Raw genomic sequence first — 18,929 nt, 5'->3', positions numbered from 1 at the left:
TGGATTGGACTCTTTACCGGGCTTATTCAGGCTGATTGCATTTCACTTTTGGATACATGCGTATTTCACTAAATGCATGAAAACAAATACTGTAGGAGTCCTCTCTGTGTCTATGCCCCAACTCTGACCTTGATCTTTCTCAAGGGATCAGTGCCGTGTGTCCTCTCAGCTGTGGAGAACGAGAGAGAGGGATTTGTCTTGTATGTGATGTTCAAAGGTCTGATTCCCTTACAATAAGCATTTGATTGACATGAGAGTGTGCATGAACATGTACATGTATGTATATTCCTGGTGTGAGGGTCGGAGAGGTGTGGGGATGATGGCTAATCTTGCACCCCGAGTGCTTTTGAACCCTTCGACTGGTAAGAGATGCGAGCATGGTGCCTTCATGTCCCTGGGATCAGCTGTGCTATGTCAGAGCTTAAGAAGGGAGATCCAGCACATGAGTGAAACTACAAAGCCTGTGTGCCCGAAATAGTGCAGGAAAGGGCTGGGGTGCGAGCACACATGTCGCACTTGTTGCTAATCTGATCCAGTATAAGTTACATAGATAAGAGCAGACTTACAGTCCTTCAAAAATTATCTCTGGATTCAAATATGCTGGACAGCTTTGGCTCTCAGCACCCTCTGCTGGCAGATAATTGGTACAGCCTCCACTCAAGGGTTTGAGTCCAGATATGTCTACAGCAGGGATGTCAAACTCATTTTACATCGAGAGCCACATACAACGTAGTTAAAGACGTTTAACTACACATTTAATCTCTGAGATTGTCTTCATGTAGGAAAAAGAAGTGCAATTTCAACAGCACGACTCAGTTTTTCTACATGATAAATGTCTAAAAATACAGGAAAAAGTTCTGGTAGCTCACTTTAATAAAACGTAAAAGTTTTTGCTGATTAATAAAGTATTTCTCTTTTTTGTTTAAGCCAAATTTCTGTAGTAGAAAATGAAGAACAAGAACTTTTCTGTCATTTAATTCTTTATCTATTACTTAACTACATTTAGCTGTGTGGTATGATGGCTGCGGGGAAGCTATTTATCAGCAAGAAAAACTATAAAACCTATAAAAATACAGATAAAAGTCCAGAATTTATGCCCTCCATCACATTTTCCAAAGCCATCCAAGTATTTCCTAACCCAATTCTGGTCCCAAGGCATTATGTTGTATCAATTTATATTTATTATGTTAATCTATTTACTTATCAAGCACGGTGCTCGTCAGCGCCGGTAACTCAAATGTGGCAATTAAGGAATCCCTGAGTGTAACATACCTAAAAAGCCCAGTTAGCTAGCCCAAAGCTACAGACAGTACAGAGACATGAACTAATGCATAAAGTCTGTCAGTCAATTAAAGAGACCGGAGTCACGTCTGAAAAAGAAAAGAGCATTTTATTCAGCACTGGTTTTGTTCCAAGGAAAGAGCAAGGGGAAACTTGAGAATCAGCAGAAGGTGGTAGGTGAAAGCAATGGGTTTTTTTTCGGGTTTTTTTTTTTTTCATTTTTACTTTTTTTTTTCCAGCAACAAATGTTCAGTAAGGGAAAGTACACTCAGGTAAAGCCTGGCTGTATTTTTCTACGTTGAGCATTTAATGCTTACTATTGATTGTGGGCAGATGAACGGTGACCATACATCTTTTACCATTTCTCTTGTCTCAGAGTGGTGTAGAGGTAATACATCGTAAATGTCAAGAAGAAAAGCTAAGAAAACAATAAAACTGTTCACTTTTGGCCCTGAACGTATATAATTTACACATCGCATCCTTAAGAAACACAGGCCATCAGCCGTGTGATTTCACCATCCATCTAATATTAATGAAATACCGCAGTTTTTATTTTTTTAAGTATTCCATCCATGATTGTTGCATATATTTTGTTTTGCACAAGGCAAGGCAAGATTTGGGTTTTTTTCCCCACTCATCCAAATAGTTTGAGATCTACATTGTTAAATGGAGAGTAACCAAAATCATAATATTAATTTTGAAGAGGGAAAATAGAAGTCAGAGGCAGAAGAATGCAGCAAATTCATGTTGCCTGCATTTCATTTGTTTCAAGCACACACTAAGCCATCTAATTTACAGAGAAGCCGGCATTTGTCTTGCTTTCGAAAAGAGGGAGCATCGCACCTGAAAAGCACTCATGATGTCTAGAAAAAGAAAACCCGGAACAGAAGCAATGACAAATACGGATGGAAAATGAAAAATAAAGCACAATGTTGCCTTTTTGAAGATCAGAAAGTGTAATGCTGCATGTGGGAGAAAAATGTTAGAAGTCCTGTTTAGCCAGCTCCTGAGCGTGGCTTCTGTTCCCCTTTTGTCCACCCTGGTGAAAAGGGGCTTTACCTGCAAACCCCACCACCCCAGCGGACGCTAGCAGAACCATGAGGTAGATTACGGGTCAAAGTGACCACAAGAGAAACAAAAACCCTCCCAAAAACGATGCCCACTGGGTGAGATGCATGCAATTTCATAAAAGTACAGCTCTCGTTTCAAATCATGTCATGAATTTGTTGTTGTTTTGTTTAGTTTTTTTTTGTTTTTTTTAAAAAGGAAAGAAGAATATAAGGATTTACCTTGCTCTGAGTTTGTCACCGTTCTCATTTCTCAGTATTGCCGCGGGACTCTCGTTTTCTTTATTGCTACCAGACGACTAGATAGCGCAACGCTCAATGGAAAGCCTCGTGATTCCACACACACCGTTTTGCTCAGTCCGATAAGAAATGTGACACCTGATCAAGTTTTGATGAAACAAGGTTGGAGAATGTTCGATATCACGTAAGGAAGGCACCTTTTCCAATAGTAAATTCCTAATGAAATGGTCACTCGTATCAACTGTCGAGTGCAGTTTTCTGAGCTGTGGCAAAGTCGAAAACCAAAGTGAAGTTATTTTAAAACTTCAAAATTCAGTGCAAACGAGGTCTGCAAGGTTTTTGTCCATATACCACGAATAAAGGAACTATCAAATCATAGAAACCTTGATGGGGGGAGGAGGGGGGAGCGATATCTCCATCTCATGCATTTATTATCACATCGTACTTGAATGGGGAAGGTGAGGGTGAATGGGCACAGGTGGGGATGGAGGGAGGTACGGGGGTCATCTGGCAAGTGTTTGAGAATCCTTGAAAAAGAGGAAAACAAGAACAGCATTTTGTATTTGTTTTTTTTTTTATCAAAATAAATCTCGGTTTTTCTTTTTTTTTTCTTCTTCTTTTTTTCCCCCTGTGACTCGCTGGCTGCTTGAGTCTGTTTACACTGTCCTCATTTTCAACTACAAATGTTGGGGCTGTGCAAAAAAAAAAAAAAAAGTTCATGTTTCTGGTCCAATCAGAGCAGACGGAGACTGTTATCCCTGTGATGTCATCAGCAACTTCCCACCTGCCAACTGGCTCACAAAACAGGAATGTGGCCTGAAAGATACAGAAAGCAGAAACGGGGGATATAAAACTTGATTTTTTACTAAACACGGGCCACAAATGTACACAAAAGTACACTTAACTGCTACAGGTCAACTGCTCCTTAACGCAAATATCTACCGTATTTTCCGCACTATAAGGTGCATTTAAAATCCTTTCATTTTCTCAACAATCGACAGTGCGCCTTAAAATCCGGTGCACCTTATGTATGAATTCTGGTTGTGCTTACTGACCTTGAACCGATTTTATATGGTACTTGGCGCTCAAAAATCTGTCAAAAAATGTTTTAGTATGACTTTGGTAAGCTACGAAGCCGCATGGACTGTCGGAGCATTACGGCTGCCGTAGTCAGGAGTCTCGCAGAGTAATCTGGGTCCAAAATTCCGCCCGCTTCAGGTCCCAAAGTCAAACGAACACTGTGGCATCACTGAGAGTTAAAAACCCTCTAAATTCTATCATCTTTAATAAAATGATCACTGTTGCTGCTTCACCGGGTGTAACAATTAAGCTTAACATCCAGGCATCCATGAAAACAGAAGTGATTAAATTTAACGGAGTTAGAAATTAGCAGGAAGTTAGCTCGCTAGTTTTCACCTAAACATGATATAGCATGTTCTGACTAAGAGATTTCTGAAAAAATTAAAACGTACAGCTCTGCTATCACTTCCAACATAAATGAAGACAGAAAACTAAACAGCAGTGACGTTTGTAGGGTTACTGAAGTTGGGCTAGGTGCTATATAATGATGTGCTACGTGATCGCTAGCGACACGGCTATGTTTTCTATGTTATGGTTATGGACAAATGCAACCGCATGGCAGGATGCTGTAAACGGACCAAACTTCAGTCAGGAGAACAACTGAGATAATCCATCCACAATACCAGGTTAGTCATTAATATACTGCAACAACATGGAAATAGAGCAGCTGCGAGAGAATTCAGCATTAGTGAATCAATGGTACGGAAGTGGAGGAAGCAAGAAGAATGATTTGAGTAAAGTTTGATTTATCTGATTTTGTTTCACCTAATGCACCTTATAATCCAGGGCGCCTTATGTATGAAAACAGACCCGTTCATCAACAGTGCGCCTTATAATCTGGTGCGCTTTATGGCCCGAAAAATACGGTAATTGGCCAATAACATAAATAAGTTGACTGTACTCAAATGTCATCCGCAGTTAACTTATTTCCATGTGAAGATGACAAAAGTGAAGAAACTGGCTGTGATGCCATCATGTCAATATGGAACCAAAAACTCTGAGGGATGTTTCCAGCGCCCTGTTGAATCTGTGCCGCAAAGACTCCAGACAGCTCTGAAGACACAAGGGGGTCCAACCCGGTACAGGCAAGGTATAACTAATGAAGTGGCCGGTGTATATCTACAAACACACTTAAGATTTGAACAACAATCCTGAACGCCGTCCGGATGCAATTAATCACTACAGAAGTCTCGTCGTTCAGGGTGGCCCATTGCTAGCTAAATCATAGCGTCGCACAAACACAACAGTCAAAGGTTAAATAGAGCATAGCAGACATAACAATCACAACCGACGATTGACGATTTGAACTCAGACATATACATTCCCGCGAGTCTGTAATCTACATTTTCAGTATGTTTTTGACCTTGTGGTAAATAAGTCAGTGGGGCTTTGACTCAACATGCCTTTGCTCAAATGTTATGTGTGCACTCAGGCAGCCGAGTGCGGCCCAGATCTTAACTTAATAAAAGAGACAACTGTAACAGAGTAGCTTATATAAACATTTACAGTACTTTGCATTCACACAAAGTTTTCTCCTCAAAAGTTTTGTATCATTACAGAAATTCGTCCCGGGGCTTTATTAGAATGTCCGCTTGACTGTTACGTGTCAGTGAAGCTGCTGAAGTAAACATTTAAGTTGTTGAGATTTACGTTGGGAAACCAAAGCATACCTGCATCTACTTGCTGAGTTGACTGTAGGGGGACGAGTTGTTGGAGGAATCCACTTGCTGCGGCGTGCCATTTTCCTGAAAAGCAAAACATCAGCATCTCTCATTTAGAATCTGATAATAACCATCCTCGCTGTGTGTGCGCATTGAGATAATTGATAGTTTTAGAGGACAAGCACTTCAAAAACAACCCAGGCCCTTATGAAGGAAAGACCACTGGACTGGCTGCTGCAATTTTGTTTAAGCGGTTTATTGTTTTAAGACGTATCGCACCTTGAAGGCAGAAGCTGAACATTTTAAATGAAAAGTTGAATATGATAAAGATAGAATAAACCTACCGGTGCTGCCTGCATGGGGGGATACTGAGGCATGTAAGCTCCCTGGACACCTGGGTTTGCTGGAATATACTGAAAGATAAGAAAAAAATGAAAATAATTTAATAGTATATTACATACGGAGATGCCTGAAAGACAGTTAGGCGACTCAACTTTATGTGCACAGCATTTTCAGGGTGACAACATTGATCCAAAGGAGAATGTCAAAGTTTGGTTGACAAAAAACCCTGTAACTGTAGCAGTTAGATGCTCATGTTATGTTCTTATGACAGCATCTGGGGATATGCAGATGCAGTTATAAGAACCTAAAACATCTGTCATGTATGAATGAATTTAACTTCCTTAAAGCGCAAAAAAGAAAATGTGTCTTCTGGCTCAGGCTCAACAATTAAAGTGTGCCAAAGGCCCCTTTTTTAAAAAAAATTTACATGACCTTATTTGCAATAATGATACACACACACACCACACACACTCACAAGGTGCAATTACCAGCTATACTACAGCTGGTAATAACCAAAAATAAAGATTTCATCTTGCCAATTCACAGATATCTGCGCACAGTGTTGCAATCGTAATCATAATTGCTGCTAGTGTGCTGTTTAATGGTAGCACAGATTTCATTTGATTAGTGCTGTGTGTGTGTGTGTGTGTGTGTGTGTGTGCGCGCGCGCGCATGAGAGATGGAAGATATCCCAGAATTCCACTCACCGCTCCAGTGTTTCCCAATGACAGCTGGCCCATCTGCTGAGTAATCATGGCTGTTGGGTGCAGTGACATGGAGGGATCCACAGAGGGCGACATCACAGCAGCCTGAAAACACAAAGTGGCTCAGTTTTGCAGCTCACGTCACATGAGTCAAGTCATTTTGATAAAAACAGCAACACCACACAGGGAAGGCCGTGATTGGTACAAAAATAACAAGTGTTACTCTGTGACATATATGTGGGTCAACACAGGCCAGCGAGCTGGGGAAAAGGACGGGCTTTCGAAATGTAAACTAACACATCCGTAACACTAACTGTGACGGTGTAGTAGTTTCAGGTCAAAATAAAACGCTGCACATTCAGAACATTGTCTTCTATGCTGGTAAATTATGCAGAAGGTTTGGTGTTGCCAGCTCTAGCCAGTTTTCAGATGGAGTATTGCTTTAAACATGATGCCCTCAGGGAACGGACCATTTCCTAACAAAAAAAAGAAAAATGGGGGAGGGGGCAGATCAGCAGAGACACTTGTTCCACTGGAAACCATCTGTTGGAAGAGTCAAAGAGTCACAAGACTGTCTCTGCTTCAGGCATTTCCTGCTGGATCCAGAAAGCGGGAGAAGGAGGGGTGGGTGGGGGGGCAGTGGCTGGAAGCCTCTTTAGTTGTTCCATTTCTCTTTCATACACAGTCCAACACACACTTAAAGCATGCAGCGGCTATTTCCCAGAACTTGTCTCAGCCTCTGGCCTTCTCATGTGTTTGGGGAAGTTTTGTAGCTGGACTTGACTGCATCAGCAGAACAGGGGGAATAAAGTGACACTGTGAGCGGCTATGAGCTCAGAAGTTTAGCTGCAGTGGCACCACACACCCATTTCCTGTGCACAGAACACGACGCAGTGTATAAAGCCGCGGCTGCAGCTGCCTTACCGGGTGTTGCATGATGTATGGTTGATGTGCCACCCAAGAATGACTCTGCACCTAATGACGGGAGAGGCAGAAAGAGAGAGACATGCAAAGAAAGAGGATGAAAGCAGCAGAACGTGTGACACATTTAACTTTACAAATGCAAGAAAATCAATCTCATCTCCACCTCTTAAGTTTTATTTGTGGACTGTATAAGAGTAGCTCTGCACAATTTACAGCTCAAAAGTAATCCTTATTTATCTCAGACTTTGCCTTGCTGCAGCCACTTTCTACTCATTGGCTGCCCGCCACAAGCAAAGCAGCAGGTGATCGGGGATTCGTGCTCACTGTCATGCCTGTGTGTGCCTAAGACCACCACCATTACGTATATCCTCCTCTCTATGGCATCACAAAGATCGAAGAATAGAAAATACTGTCTGAAGTCTGAGATTTTTGGCTCACATGGATCATTTGAACCTTTGGCCATTTTTAATATGAACATCTACCCCTCTAAGAATGAATATATATGACAAAAAAATTAGGATGCATACTAGGATAGAAATTGAATGATTGTAACAGTCTGAATCACAAGCCACAGGCGAATCAGCATAAATGCCATCTATCATATAAAGACAGCACACTCCTGTTCAGATATAAGAGCCCCAGTAAAATCCAAAGCCATCATCTTTTTAAGTAAAAGCCTGGTTGCTTCTCTTGGTTTGCTCTAAGCACACCAGTGGCTTCATAATTCCAGTTCTGCTTTCAGTACTGAGGATAATCATCTCCATTAAGGAGTTCATATGCCTTACTAACAGCCTGGGTGAGGTCCACCCTACTTCTGCTGAACTGCTCTTTTCCCGAAAACCCTTCTTTAAAAGATTTGTTTTTATAGTCTTTTATAAGCTTAAGCTGATTTGTTGTTGTAATTGGCTGCCTTCCTCATTTAACTGGAAAAGTAAGCCTGTTAGATGTTAAACAGTTATCACTTAAATTTGGTATGAACAATATACAGGAAAGCTCTGGCAGTAGAGGATCATAGTGTTGCAAATGTAAAGGCATTACTTTCTTAAGAATGTATTGGAGAAAAAAAACAACAACAAAAACCTTGATCCGAGTGTCTACTACACAGGTCTTAAAACTCCAAGTGAATTTATCTGCGACCATCAGGCAGACGGCTGGTGAAAAAAAAAAAACCCAAATCAAAACTTAAATTTATCCCTCCTGTGCAAGTGACAGACCTTTTCAGTGGTTTGAGGCATTTCCACACAGAATGTCATTCATTAAAACTCTTTGGCAACAGGAAGGAAGACGTGAGAATTCAGAGAAACCGTGACTCAGAGATGATGACTGTGCCTGCTCAAATGATGAGTTTATTCCTACGAACTCCTAAGCTTACGGTCAGATACCACAAGCTCTGTTCACACATTAAAAAATGTAAAACCACATGGAGCTGCCAACGTCTGAGGCAGCCCAGGAAAATTACATTCATCCAGCCATCTTAACTGATTTAGGATGTGGGGGTTGGAGAGGTGGAGCCTATTCCGGCTAGCATTGAGCAAGAGGTGGGGTACACAGTGACTAGGCTGCCTATATGCTGTAAGTTGCATATACAAACAAAAAGACCCACCAGTCCACACACCGTAACCTCAAATGTGGAATACAGAGGAGCGGACTAGTATCGAGAAAGCGGTTCAGCTCTTAGAAAGGATTTTCTTGGCCCATTAAAGGGATATTGTGCAGTACCTGGTAAGCAGAGACTGGAGACATGTAGGGAGGCATTGTGGGCTGCACAGTCATTATCCTGTTGGTGACTGGATAAGGAGAAGCATAGTACCTAGGAAACAAGACAGTACTTCACAACAAAGCTCGGGAATTATGAGGCTAGTTCAGTGTGAAATGAGGGCATGAACTGTTGTAACCAGAGGGCAGCTTACCCGTTCTGTATAGCTGCTGAGGAGGGGTCATAAGTGAGAGTCATTGCCCCCTAAATGACAAAACCAAACAAAAAGGTAGAATTACATACTGAATTATTAGTTCTTACTACTTTAGCGTAACAGTAAAACAACATGAAACAATAATCGGTGGATTGAGGGGTGAATAATCTTGTGTTTGAAAGATTACCCTCAACAGACCCACACAATATTCTTGATAGACTTGTTAGAAGAAGATTGATTCTCAGTAATAAAAACGAGGTCGCGTACATGCAAGATAGATGACATTACGTACTAGTCTGAGATCCGCTGTCTGTCCGTTGGGAACAAATCCGCCATGAGCGTGTTTCTTCCTTTGACTGTCAGCAAACTTACACAGCAAGGGCTGAGAGGGTGCTGGGGAGGAGGGATGTGAAAAAACAAAAACAAAAACCCTGACATGTTAACAATCACTCAACAATTATTAATCACCGCCTCCGCAGTTTTCATCTGAGGGAAAGTATCCAGAAAGGGGAAACTCTTCCCTACCCAGAGCTCCAGAAGCCGTCTTGATAAACTTCCCATTGAAGTGGGAGATGACTGCATTGCACTGCTCTGTTGTGTCCATCCTGACGGAGGAGAGGATGAAACAACAACAATGACTCATCATCAAGTGAGACAGAGATCATCTAAAGTGAAATCTTCTTCAACGCAGTGATGCTGGCATGACTGACATGACATAACTCGGATTCTCATTTTTGTGACCGTTTACATTCTGTAGGGTTTATAGCCAATAACCGGCATAGATATATGAAGTGAAACAGGAGGCAGTATAGGGTTATATGTGCAGTTATCAATGACTGCTTTGGGTTTTGCACTGCAGCGCCAGTTTCTGGAGGAACACAGACAACACAAACACAGCCTGTATGCTTCGTGTTTGCCGTTACTGACAGCGGTGTTATGGAAAAGCATGTCTTACACAGACAATGGGACATAAATGACTCTTTTTAATAAGTCTGAGGGCAGAACACAGGCTTGTTTGCTCTACATTGCAATAAAACTGTACCTCAAGTGAGCTATTGTATTACACAATGTCAAAAGCAAACGGTAACAGTAACTAATGCACTGTTAATTCCATGTCTAATAAAGGAAGGCAGGTTACAGATTGCTGTGCTAGGACAGGAGCTGCACAGTGCCACTGCTACTTCATAACGCAATTTATCATCATAGGTTTGCTGAAGGTTTATTCTGCACCTCCTTTAATAGCGATCAAACAGAAAAAAAAAGAAGAAAAGAATGTTCTTTCTGTGAGTCTCCTGTGACAGACCTGGCAAAGCCCACGCCTCGGCTGTTGCCGCTGTAGTCTCGTAGGATCCGCGTGGAGACGACCTGACCAAAGGGCTGCAGCATGTTCTCCAGCTCTTTCTCATCCACAGACAGAGGCAAGTTGGAAATGTACAGATTTGTGGGGTCCTGTTCCTGCTGCTGCTCGCGTGGAAGGAGACAGAAAAGAAGAAATGCACTGAATGCGTTTGCATCATGTCAGGATAAAATGAAATCAACACTCACAAAGGCTGTGTTGTGCTTTTTCTCCACTGACAAATGAATGCATGACAAAAAAATTATTTTCTCTGCATGAAACTTGCCTGGGCGCAGATCAGCTAAAGTGTGGTTAATGGCTAGAGGAACATTTGGTTAAACAAGCTCTCCTGCACACACAGACACACACACACACACACAGTGTTACACACTTCATCCGCACTGTGCAGCAGCTCAGCGCCTCCACAGTCTTCCCTAGAAACAGCAGGAGAGCGGCGTAGCCTAGCTACCGCAACACACAAACTGTGTTCAGCCATGTTTGCTCCAAACAAAGCAGCTACATGCAGGTCTCCAGTGAGCCACCGCACACCAGTGAACTCTCACCCGTGAATTCAATCACACCCAGCATGCATGTGAAAGGGAAAGGACTGGAAGACGTTTGCCCACTATGAGAGAAATCACAGATATTATGCAGAAATATCCTTGTGTGCTTTACTTTCAATTGGACACAGAGGCTCGAGAATGCCTCAACGCTTAAAGTGCTGCTATAACAGAGCACTGCTGCAGATATCACTATGTATAAATAGCAACTGCAAATACCCAATAGCAGTAAAGTTCCTGGTAAAATTCTGTATAGTCTATAAAGGATAGTGTGTAATGTGTTGCACTGACTGACAGGTTATTTGGCAGACAGAGATGTGACATCTGGTTTCTACAGTGAAAGTAAATGGGGTCACGGGAAGAACAGCTTGTCAGCTGAGGTCATGTGACCGGTCTAATGTCATTCCCCAACACACACTGGACTCAAGCGTGCATGCATTAAAAAAAGGAAGAAAAAAAAGCACAACCCCAAAGAGATGTTCACAAGCATAACAAATATGCACAGACACGCACATGTGCATGTACCAAACTCACCTTGGCCATCTGGGCCTGTATGCCGCTGGTTTTCAGAGCATGGACTGCTTTTAAAGCAGCCGCTGGGCTGTCAAAGTCCACAAAGCCGTAACCTGGAGTTTGCAGAATAGTATTTATATCAGCAGTCGGTAAGTGATAACATCACTTACTGATATAGATATGTATGTATATATATCTAAAGAATTGCTTATTCTCGTAAATATAACAACATATTTTATACGTTTTTGAAAGAGTCATAAAAGAAATCTTGTAATTGAGATGTGTGGGAAATCTTTTAAAGGAATTGCTTTGGGAAGTCTGCTTATTCATTTCCTTCCCCAGAGTTAGACCAGAAGCTCGATAACACTAAGATCCTTGAGCGGGTAAGCTCGGCTAAGAATAAACACTGAAAACTATACTTGGCTTTGTTGAAAGATAAAAAGATAACTGTCTACCAGGACCTCTTCAGAATGAGCAGGATATAATTAATGCATTGTATCCTGTTTATCTGTGCGAAACCTTTGGTTTTTAGCCACCTTTCTGTAGTATTGAAATCAAAATGCTGTACTATTCCTTTAAACCGGTATCTATGTCTCACCCACATTCTATGCATGCCTTTTCACCACTTTCTAGAGCATTCCAACAGTGTGAAAGAGATCTGTAAAAATGCAGTACAGTATGTTCTGCATTTTAAAATGAAGAAAGTTTTCCCTATTTTTTAACGGTGCATTGAATCTTACCATCTGCTTTCTTATTATACAGCCAGCCATTATGCACTGTTTTCCATTTATTTCCATAAAGTGTAAAAATCTGATAAATCTATTTGCGGAGACTCGGTGAAACCTCTGTGATATTTATCACACTTCTGTCTTCATAGTGTTAAAATGGAATGAAGATTTTACCAATCAATCGACACTTTCACCTGCGATGCAAAACAACAGCACACGTTTGACAAAATTATAAACCAGGCGTATTCACAGTTGGCTTCAAGTCATCACCGACTGATAGGTATGGAAATTCAACAGTGTTCACGTGTTCGGTGGCTCTCTGTACTTAATTTAAAGTTGAACTGTTAGTATATTTTGGCAGCTACAACTTATTGATCTCACTGACCTTTACACTTGTTGGTTGTCTTGTCCAGGATTGCCTTTGCAGACTGAATCTTTCCATACCTGCGTGCACAAAAGATGTAGACTACTGTTAAAGACAACGATGAATCAACAGCTGAGACTGTTCTCACTGTGTATTATTTAAGGAAAGTCAGATTTCTCTGGATTTGTTTCCAGAGAAATCTCTACATGGAGAGCCTTCATTCAACTTTACAGTGAGGTTAAAGAAAAGAACAGTTCACAGGACGAATAAAAATAGAGACAGTTCATTTTGAAAGAACCACACAATGCGTAACTGGTTTCAGTTTACATGTTTCAGGCTTTGCTTTATCTCTGACTTTCACTCAAGTTGAACTCTGACACAAACTGTGAGCTTCTCTACCCGCACGCCATACACACTGAATGCCCAGCTTACATCACCATTCAGACCTTGTTGCTATGAAAAGCACTTTCATTTCTGCTTTGTGCTGCCAAACACCACTGGGAACACGAACAAAACACAAGCAAACATGACACAAACAGCTGCTGTTGCTGCTGCGGGTTACATGAGTGGACGTCCTTTTCCATTTGCTCGTGAATCAGAAGGAAAAAGATTGGACAAAACAGCACTAATTATGGCAACCCACCACATTAACCACTTAGACTGGCGTCTGTACTATCAGCACGTATAAGGCATTCTCACCAGTTGCGTTAAATGAGGGTTTCGCAATTTGCTTTGCATACCAAAGATGAGCTGTGACTTTTCTATATGTGCCTGTTTAGATTTATGGTGGTTAGCACCTTTTATGTGGACACTATGGTTAAACCAGCATGGTTTTTGCATGTCTGCATTGATGTTTTGGCACTAAACAGCAAACAGACTTTTAATTTTAAGAGTCCAATATTTTACTTTGATCTCAGTAACTATTAAACCACTTAAATGCTATTTATTTAGCATATTCAGGAAAGGTCTCTTCTTATTTTGTAGGTAACCAGTTATACACAAAATAATAACAAGAAATCATAACTCACCTCTTTATATTGCATTCAGACTTAAAATTATGCAATAACAGGCAGACTGCTAGGCTTTACTTAAACTAATTACTATCCAACGACAATGACTGTGTTTGTAGTGTTGGTGCCTTTTGGAGAAAGTTTTAAGAAGTGTGCTTAATATATGGTGAGTGAAATATTCCTGTTACCAGGCACTGAGTAGCAAAAATCCAACCATCTTGTCCAAACATGGTCACTTCTGGCTTCAAAAACTGAAGACTGTAAAAGCCGTAATATCATGAACCCAGCTAGCTTGTCTACCAACACTGGCCAACTATTCTAAAAATGGCAGTAAAGCTGTGAAAAATGTGCCTTTTGAAATGTCTCGGGTAGGCGAACATTATTCTTTTCCAGTTTGTGTTGCATTTTTTCAGGGTTTACTACTTGGCTAGTAGTTAACAAGTATTTGCAGACAAGCTACTGCTAGTGACCAAAGCAAGCGCAAAAGGGTTTTTCTTGTAGTATAAGAAAGCAACCACTTATGAAATGGTTGGGGAATATAATTTTTTTCCCTTTTGATGTCCAATGCGGAGGACAGCTCTTGAACAATGGAGTTAGCTTCTAGCCGTGAAATGTGAATCTAAGGTGGAATTACTTTGGATTCTCTAACAGCCAGCAGGGGACGACTCTTGTGGTTTCAAAATGACTTTGGGCTGGATAGAAACCCCTGGACTGGGACCTCGGTTAACATGTTCCTGATACATTTATGGTCACAATTGCTAGATTCTGATTACACTGAAAAAAAGATCAAATTAATGCTGCAAATTTAAACACGATCATGTTTAAACACTCAAGGGTCGATAGCAGGACTTCACTAACCTTTGGATCAGTGATTCCCAGTGTGTGGGGCTTATCGACCTGGTGAACCACTGAAGTGCTGCTCGTGTACCATAAGAAATCACTTACATAAAAAATTTAATAATAATTTTCAATTTTGTGAGTTATTTTAGAGCTACCATAAACTACTTATATTTTGCCTTTTCTGGGCCATTATCTGAGCCTGAATTTGTCATATATTCTTTCAATTAAAATGTATTTTTAGAAACTGTTGCTGTCATTTTTTAGAGCTACTACTCAACCCCTTTTCATTTGCAAAGTACAATAAGTGACAAAACATTAGTTTGCACAGCCACAAGCATATATGCGCACGAACTCACTGGTGACAGAGTTTGATCAGGTCCAGGTCTGTCGTGGCAGGAGGCAGGCCACGGATGTAAAGGTTGGTTTTGCTGAGCTGCTCCAGGCCTGTGCTGCTGCTGCTGTTGCTGCTGGGACTGGACGGAGTCATGGGGTAGGACTGCACACAGGAAACACACTGTTAGGAAATGTACGGGAGCTGGATAATCTAATTTAAACCCAGGTCAAGAGTGATCACAAGAACATTTCGTCTCTGTGACAAACACACAGGGAAAACGCTGTGTGCACTAGTCCATGCTGTACTCGTCTAACATCAATAAGCACTGCTCACTAAAGATCTGCATTTCAGTTGGTTTTCTACAGCGAGACACACCTGAGACCACAACAGGTCTGGTGGTAGCAAAAGAAGGACTCAAGGATTGGGCAACTTTGAGCTGTTTTTAGGTTATTTGCTTGTATGCCACTCACATTCATTTTAAAGAATAAGGCATGCTAAACATTTATTGAGTTTACAGTGACGCGGATTACCGAAAACTCAACAAATCTTACCAAATGTTACTAATTGACTACCCAGTTGTGCATATAGGTACCTAAAATTAAGCAATCAAACAAATTACATTATTTAAAGGGACAGCAGCCTGAAAGCAGCTTTCCTACATCTTGAATATGTTCTTATAATAATTTTGTACGTTTACATATTTCCATCCATCCATCCGTGTTCTTAACTCGCTTATCTGACTTAGGGTCACAGAGGAACTCTTTGAATTCTCTACCTTTTCTTAAACTGAGTAAAAGGTTTGCCCTTTAACCCCATAGCTGTAAAAAGACAATTTTGCCCTTTCCTGTGCATTCTTGTAGGTGGGCCTTTGGGTCTGCCATCAGACAGAAACTTCCGTTTTTTTTCTTACTTGTACACCAAACCACACCACTGCCCTGCAAAGCATTTCCTTCCCTTTACTCATTCATTAAAATCCCCCCACCAGCCACCGCAACCCTCTCCAGATCAGATCAAAGACAAAGCGTGGCAAAATAACACCATCTGTCCATAACCGAAATACAATCCACATTTTAGGAGCCAAAGCTGTGCACATGGGCCAAACACGGCCAGCTATGGCTAAATGTTCATAGCAGGTATTTTTCTTTCACACATGAAGACCTGATTCCTGTGGCAGGAACATCTGTTAGGTCTCTTATGTGTTCAAATAGAGGCCTTACACTTTTGTTGGTATGCAATTACAAAGCTTAACTTAAAGCTAAAAAAAAAAGCCCATCAAAGCTTCTCCATTAGAGGGCAGCTATGGTATATTTTACAAGCAGGGCCCTCTTATAGCTGATTAAACACCTACACTGAAGACTCATTCTTCCCCTGAAGGGATTCACAGGAGATCGGATTCACATCCCCGTCCTCAAAGTAACGTACAGTACCTTCCGATGAATATATATTACAAGAAAATTGAACCCTCGCTCCACCTTATCTGAAGCAGGGTTCACATTTCCGTCAGCAGCAGAGGTTAAACACCCGCCGCTTCTCTCCTTCCATCTTCCATCTTCAGATGGAAAAGCACAGGGGCACGGCCTTCATTCAGACCAGCCTTTTCTCTTCACCTGAGAGGTCAAAAAGAAGAATGCAGGCAGGCAGGCTGCATAGTTCACCCCAGCACACTGACATTCATCCCAGCTCTCTCTCTCCCTCTCTGGATCCAACCAGAATGCATTAACCTATAAAATGGACTACAACCGTCATGCACATTGACCAGAGTTGGCCAGCAAGGTTATACGGACGTAATAATTAAAGTATCGGTTGTACAACTACAGATCGGCTCGGATTTTATCTTCTTTTATTTTTAATCTCTTCATCTTATTAGGTTTTCCCTTTTGACAAGTGCTGAGAGCAGATGATCTGTTTTCCAAACGGGGATTTATTATTATTAATATTACCAGAATGTGGCGTGAATGCATGTAAATCCTGAAATGGCTTTCCAATGTCATGTCCTATTATTCAGCCCATTTTTTCCCCTCAAAGTGTGATTTTTAAAAAAAAAAGTAGGAAGAAGGGGGAAAAACCCAATGTGTGTATGTGTGTGTGTATGTGAGTGTCTTTGGCCTACCTGCTTACGATTGGCTGTCTTCGGCGGGTTGCCCGTGTTTGCAAAGATCATCCTGGAGGTTACAGATGGATTTTACTTCCTCCTCCCCTGAAAAAAAGGAAAAAAAAAAAAAAGAAGAGGAAAAATCGCACCGATGAGAGCCACTATAGAGACGAAATCCGAGCGGGGTTCAGGAGCCTATCAAATAGCCAGTCGCTTTATAACATCCGCATCATGAAAGGGCTGCTGGACACTTTAAAAAAGAAGCCTCGGTCCCGCATAGGTACACTGTTACATCTATACAGTCAGATGCACACCAGGCGATGGACCAGCCCTCCGGTCCGGTTCATTGATCTACGACGTCCTGCTGCAGACCGCTCGGCAGTCCCACCTACTACAGACTAAACCATCTCCGCCTCTGCAGGGTGTTTGACATCAAATAAACTGCGTTGCCGCCACCTAAAAACTCGCAGCGGACGCTTGCTTATTGCGATAAACGGACGTGTGGTGTCTGAGGCTCGGTCGAAATTCAGACACAAAGCGGGTTTGATTTTGGGAAGCACAATCAGTTTGGGCTCAACCCTCGCCGCCTTTCATGTTGTCGTCGTCCGCACATACCAAGCATTCTTCACCCCCACCTCCTCAAACCACACACACAGAATCGTACACACACACCCTCTTCCTCTTTGTACCCTTCCCCCCGCCTCCCCCCGACAGACACGCACGGTCCAAGCTAGTACATGTCACAGAAATCAGGATGCAGTGAAATATAAGCAGCCGCCACCGGCCCGGAGACGAGGTCACAGTTTCCCTGTAAACCGCACAATGTGGGACGGAGGCAAGAACACAGAACAAATATTGAATTCAAAAAACATAAAAACATGCTATTGATGTTTTCTGGAAGGCTTCGTGTACTTGATGTCACATAATTATGAGGTAGAAGAAGAAATCCTTTTTTTTTTTTTTTTTTTAATTGAACGGCTTTACAAGATTGATGAGTTCATGAACCCTTCGTAAAAGTGCGTTTTAACACTAACCACTTCACTGAATGATGGGAAAACAGGAACTGTACCTTTCTAGATTCTCATCAGCGGCTTCACGGTGTATATAAGACTTCATTTAAAGACCAAGCGCCCGTCTCCTACCTCTAAGGCCGAGAATTTTATTATAAAAAACAACCAAACAAAACTAAAAAGTCTGTACAAAAATCTGAAATTTTGAGTAAAGTAGTCTTTTATTTATAGGGCAAATAAACTTCACATCCACACAGCAACACATTGCTTCTGTATATGGGTCAATTTACAGTCACGGTAGCCTAATTTGACATAGATAGTAAGTAAAGTACCGCAAAATGACACCACATTTACCACAGTGCATTGCCTTAATTGTGTAAGAAAACGAATCCACAGCAGTGTGCAGGTCATCAGAATCTTTTCAGGATTGAGTTTGAGTCTTTCACCTGTGCAAATGATGCAGAGCATTTGAGTGTAGAAATGAAACAAGCTGCTACAGAAAAGGAATAAATAATAATAATTAATAAGCACATAGAAAATCGGTATGATGCTCTTTTTTGGGTTTCTAAAGAAGGTAACTGCTATATTTTCAGCAGCGTTTCTGCCTTTGTTTTTTTATGAAGGGATAATAGGAAAATGATGGCATACAAGCCCAAGCTGAAGCATGGACTTCGCATAGTGCACGTCCTAACCATTATCAAGAGGTTTTCATGTTTATTCACACATACAAAAAGGGGGAAACGGTGTCAGAGACCACACACACACATAGATGTGGCCGTGGATGTGTTGGTTCTAACTTTTAGAGCACCCATTTCACCTTTTTCACTTTGATCTAATTACACTGATTTTGTATTCACATACAAACATTTAAAGGCTCAAAGCAGTGCCTGCCTCTTGTAGTCATCCTGCTGCAAGTCCTGCTGGAGATTTATA

At 41.4% G+C, this 18,929-nt stretch overlaps 1 protein-coding gene across 2 annotated transcripts; it reads right to left on the bottom strand.

Moving 5' to 3' along the window:
- Positions 1-1,371: 1,371 nt before the first annotated feature.
- On the bottom strand, positions 1,372-17,805 carry rbms1a (RNA binding motif, single stranded interacting protein 1a). 2 transcript variants are annotated; one of them, XM_013271636.3, is made up of 15 exons: positions 17,709-17,805; positions 17,005-17,091; positions 14,917-15,056; positions 12,732-12,790; positions 11,640-11,731; positions 10,513-10,670; positions 9,735-9,814; positions 9,502-9,602; positions 9,210-9,259; positions 9,019-9,109; positions 7,300-7,350; positions 6,379-6,480; positions 5,674-5,742; positions 5,339-5,413; positions 1,372-3,404 (listed from the first exon to the last, which is right to left on the bottom strand). In XM_013271636.3, exons 2-14 carry the CDS (start codon positions 17,053-17,055, stop codon positions 5,345-5,347), a joined length of 1,113 nt encoding a protein of 370 aa, XP_013127090.1. In that variant the 5' UTR covers positions 17,056-17,091; positions 17,709-17,805; the 3' UTR covers positions 1,372-3,404; positions 5,339-5,344. The 2 variants fall into 2 exon arrangements, with proteins under 2 accessions (XP_013127090.1, XP_019212680.1); XM_019357135.2 differs by lacking the exon at positions 17,709-17,805 and having other exon boundaries at positions 17,005-17,651.
- Positions 17,806-18,929: the final 1,124 nt, after the last annotated feature.

Source organism: Oreochromis niloticus, linkage group LG1 (assembly GCF_001858045.2).
Source record: "Oreochromis niloticus isolate F11D_XX linkage group LG1, O_niloticus_UMD_NMBU, whole genome shotgun sequence".
Classification (NCBI taxonomy): domain Eukaryota; kingdom Metazoa; phylum Chordata; class Actinopteri; order Cichliformes; family Cichlidae; genus Oreochromis; species Oreochromis niloticus.
This window is presented reverse-complemented; position numbering and strand designations above follow the sequence as displayed.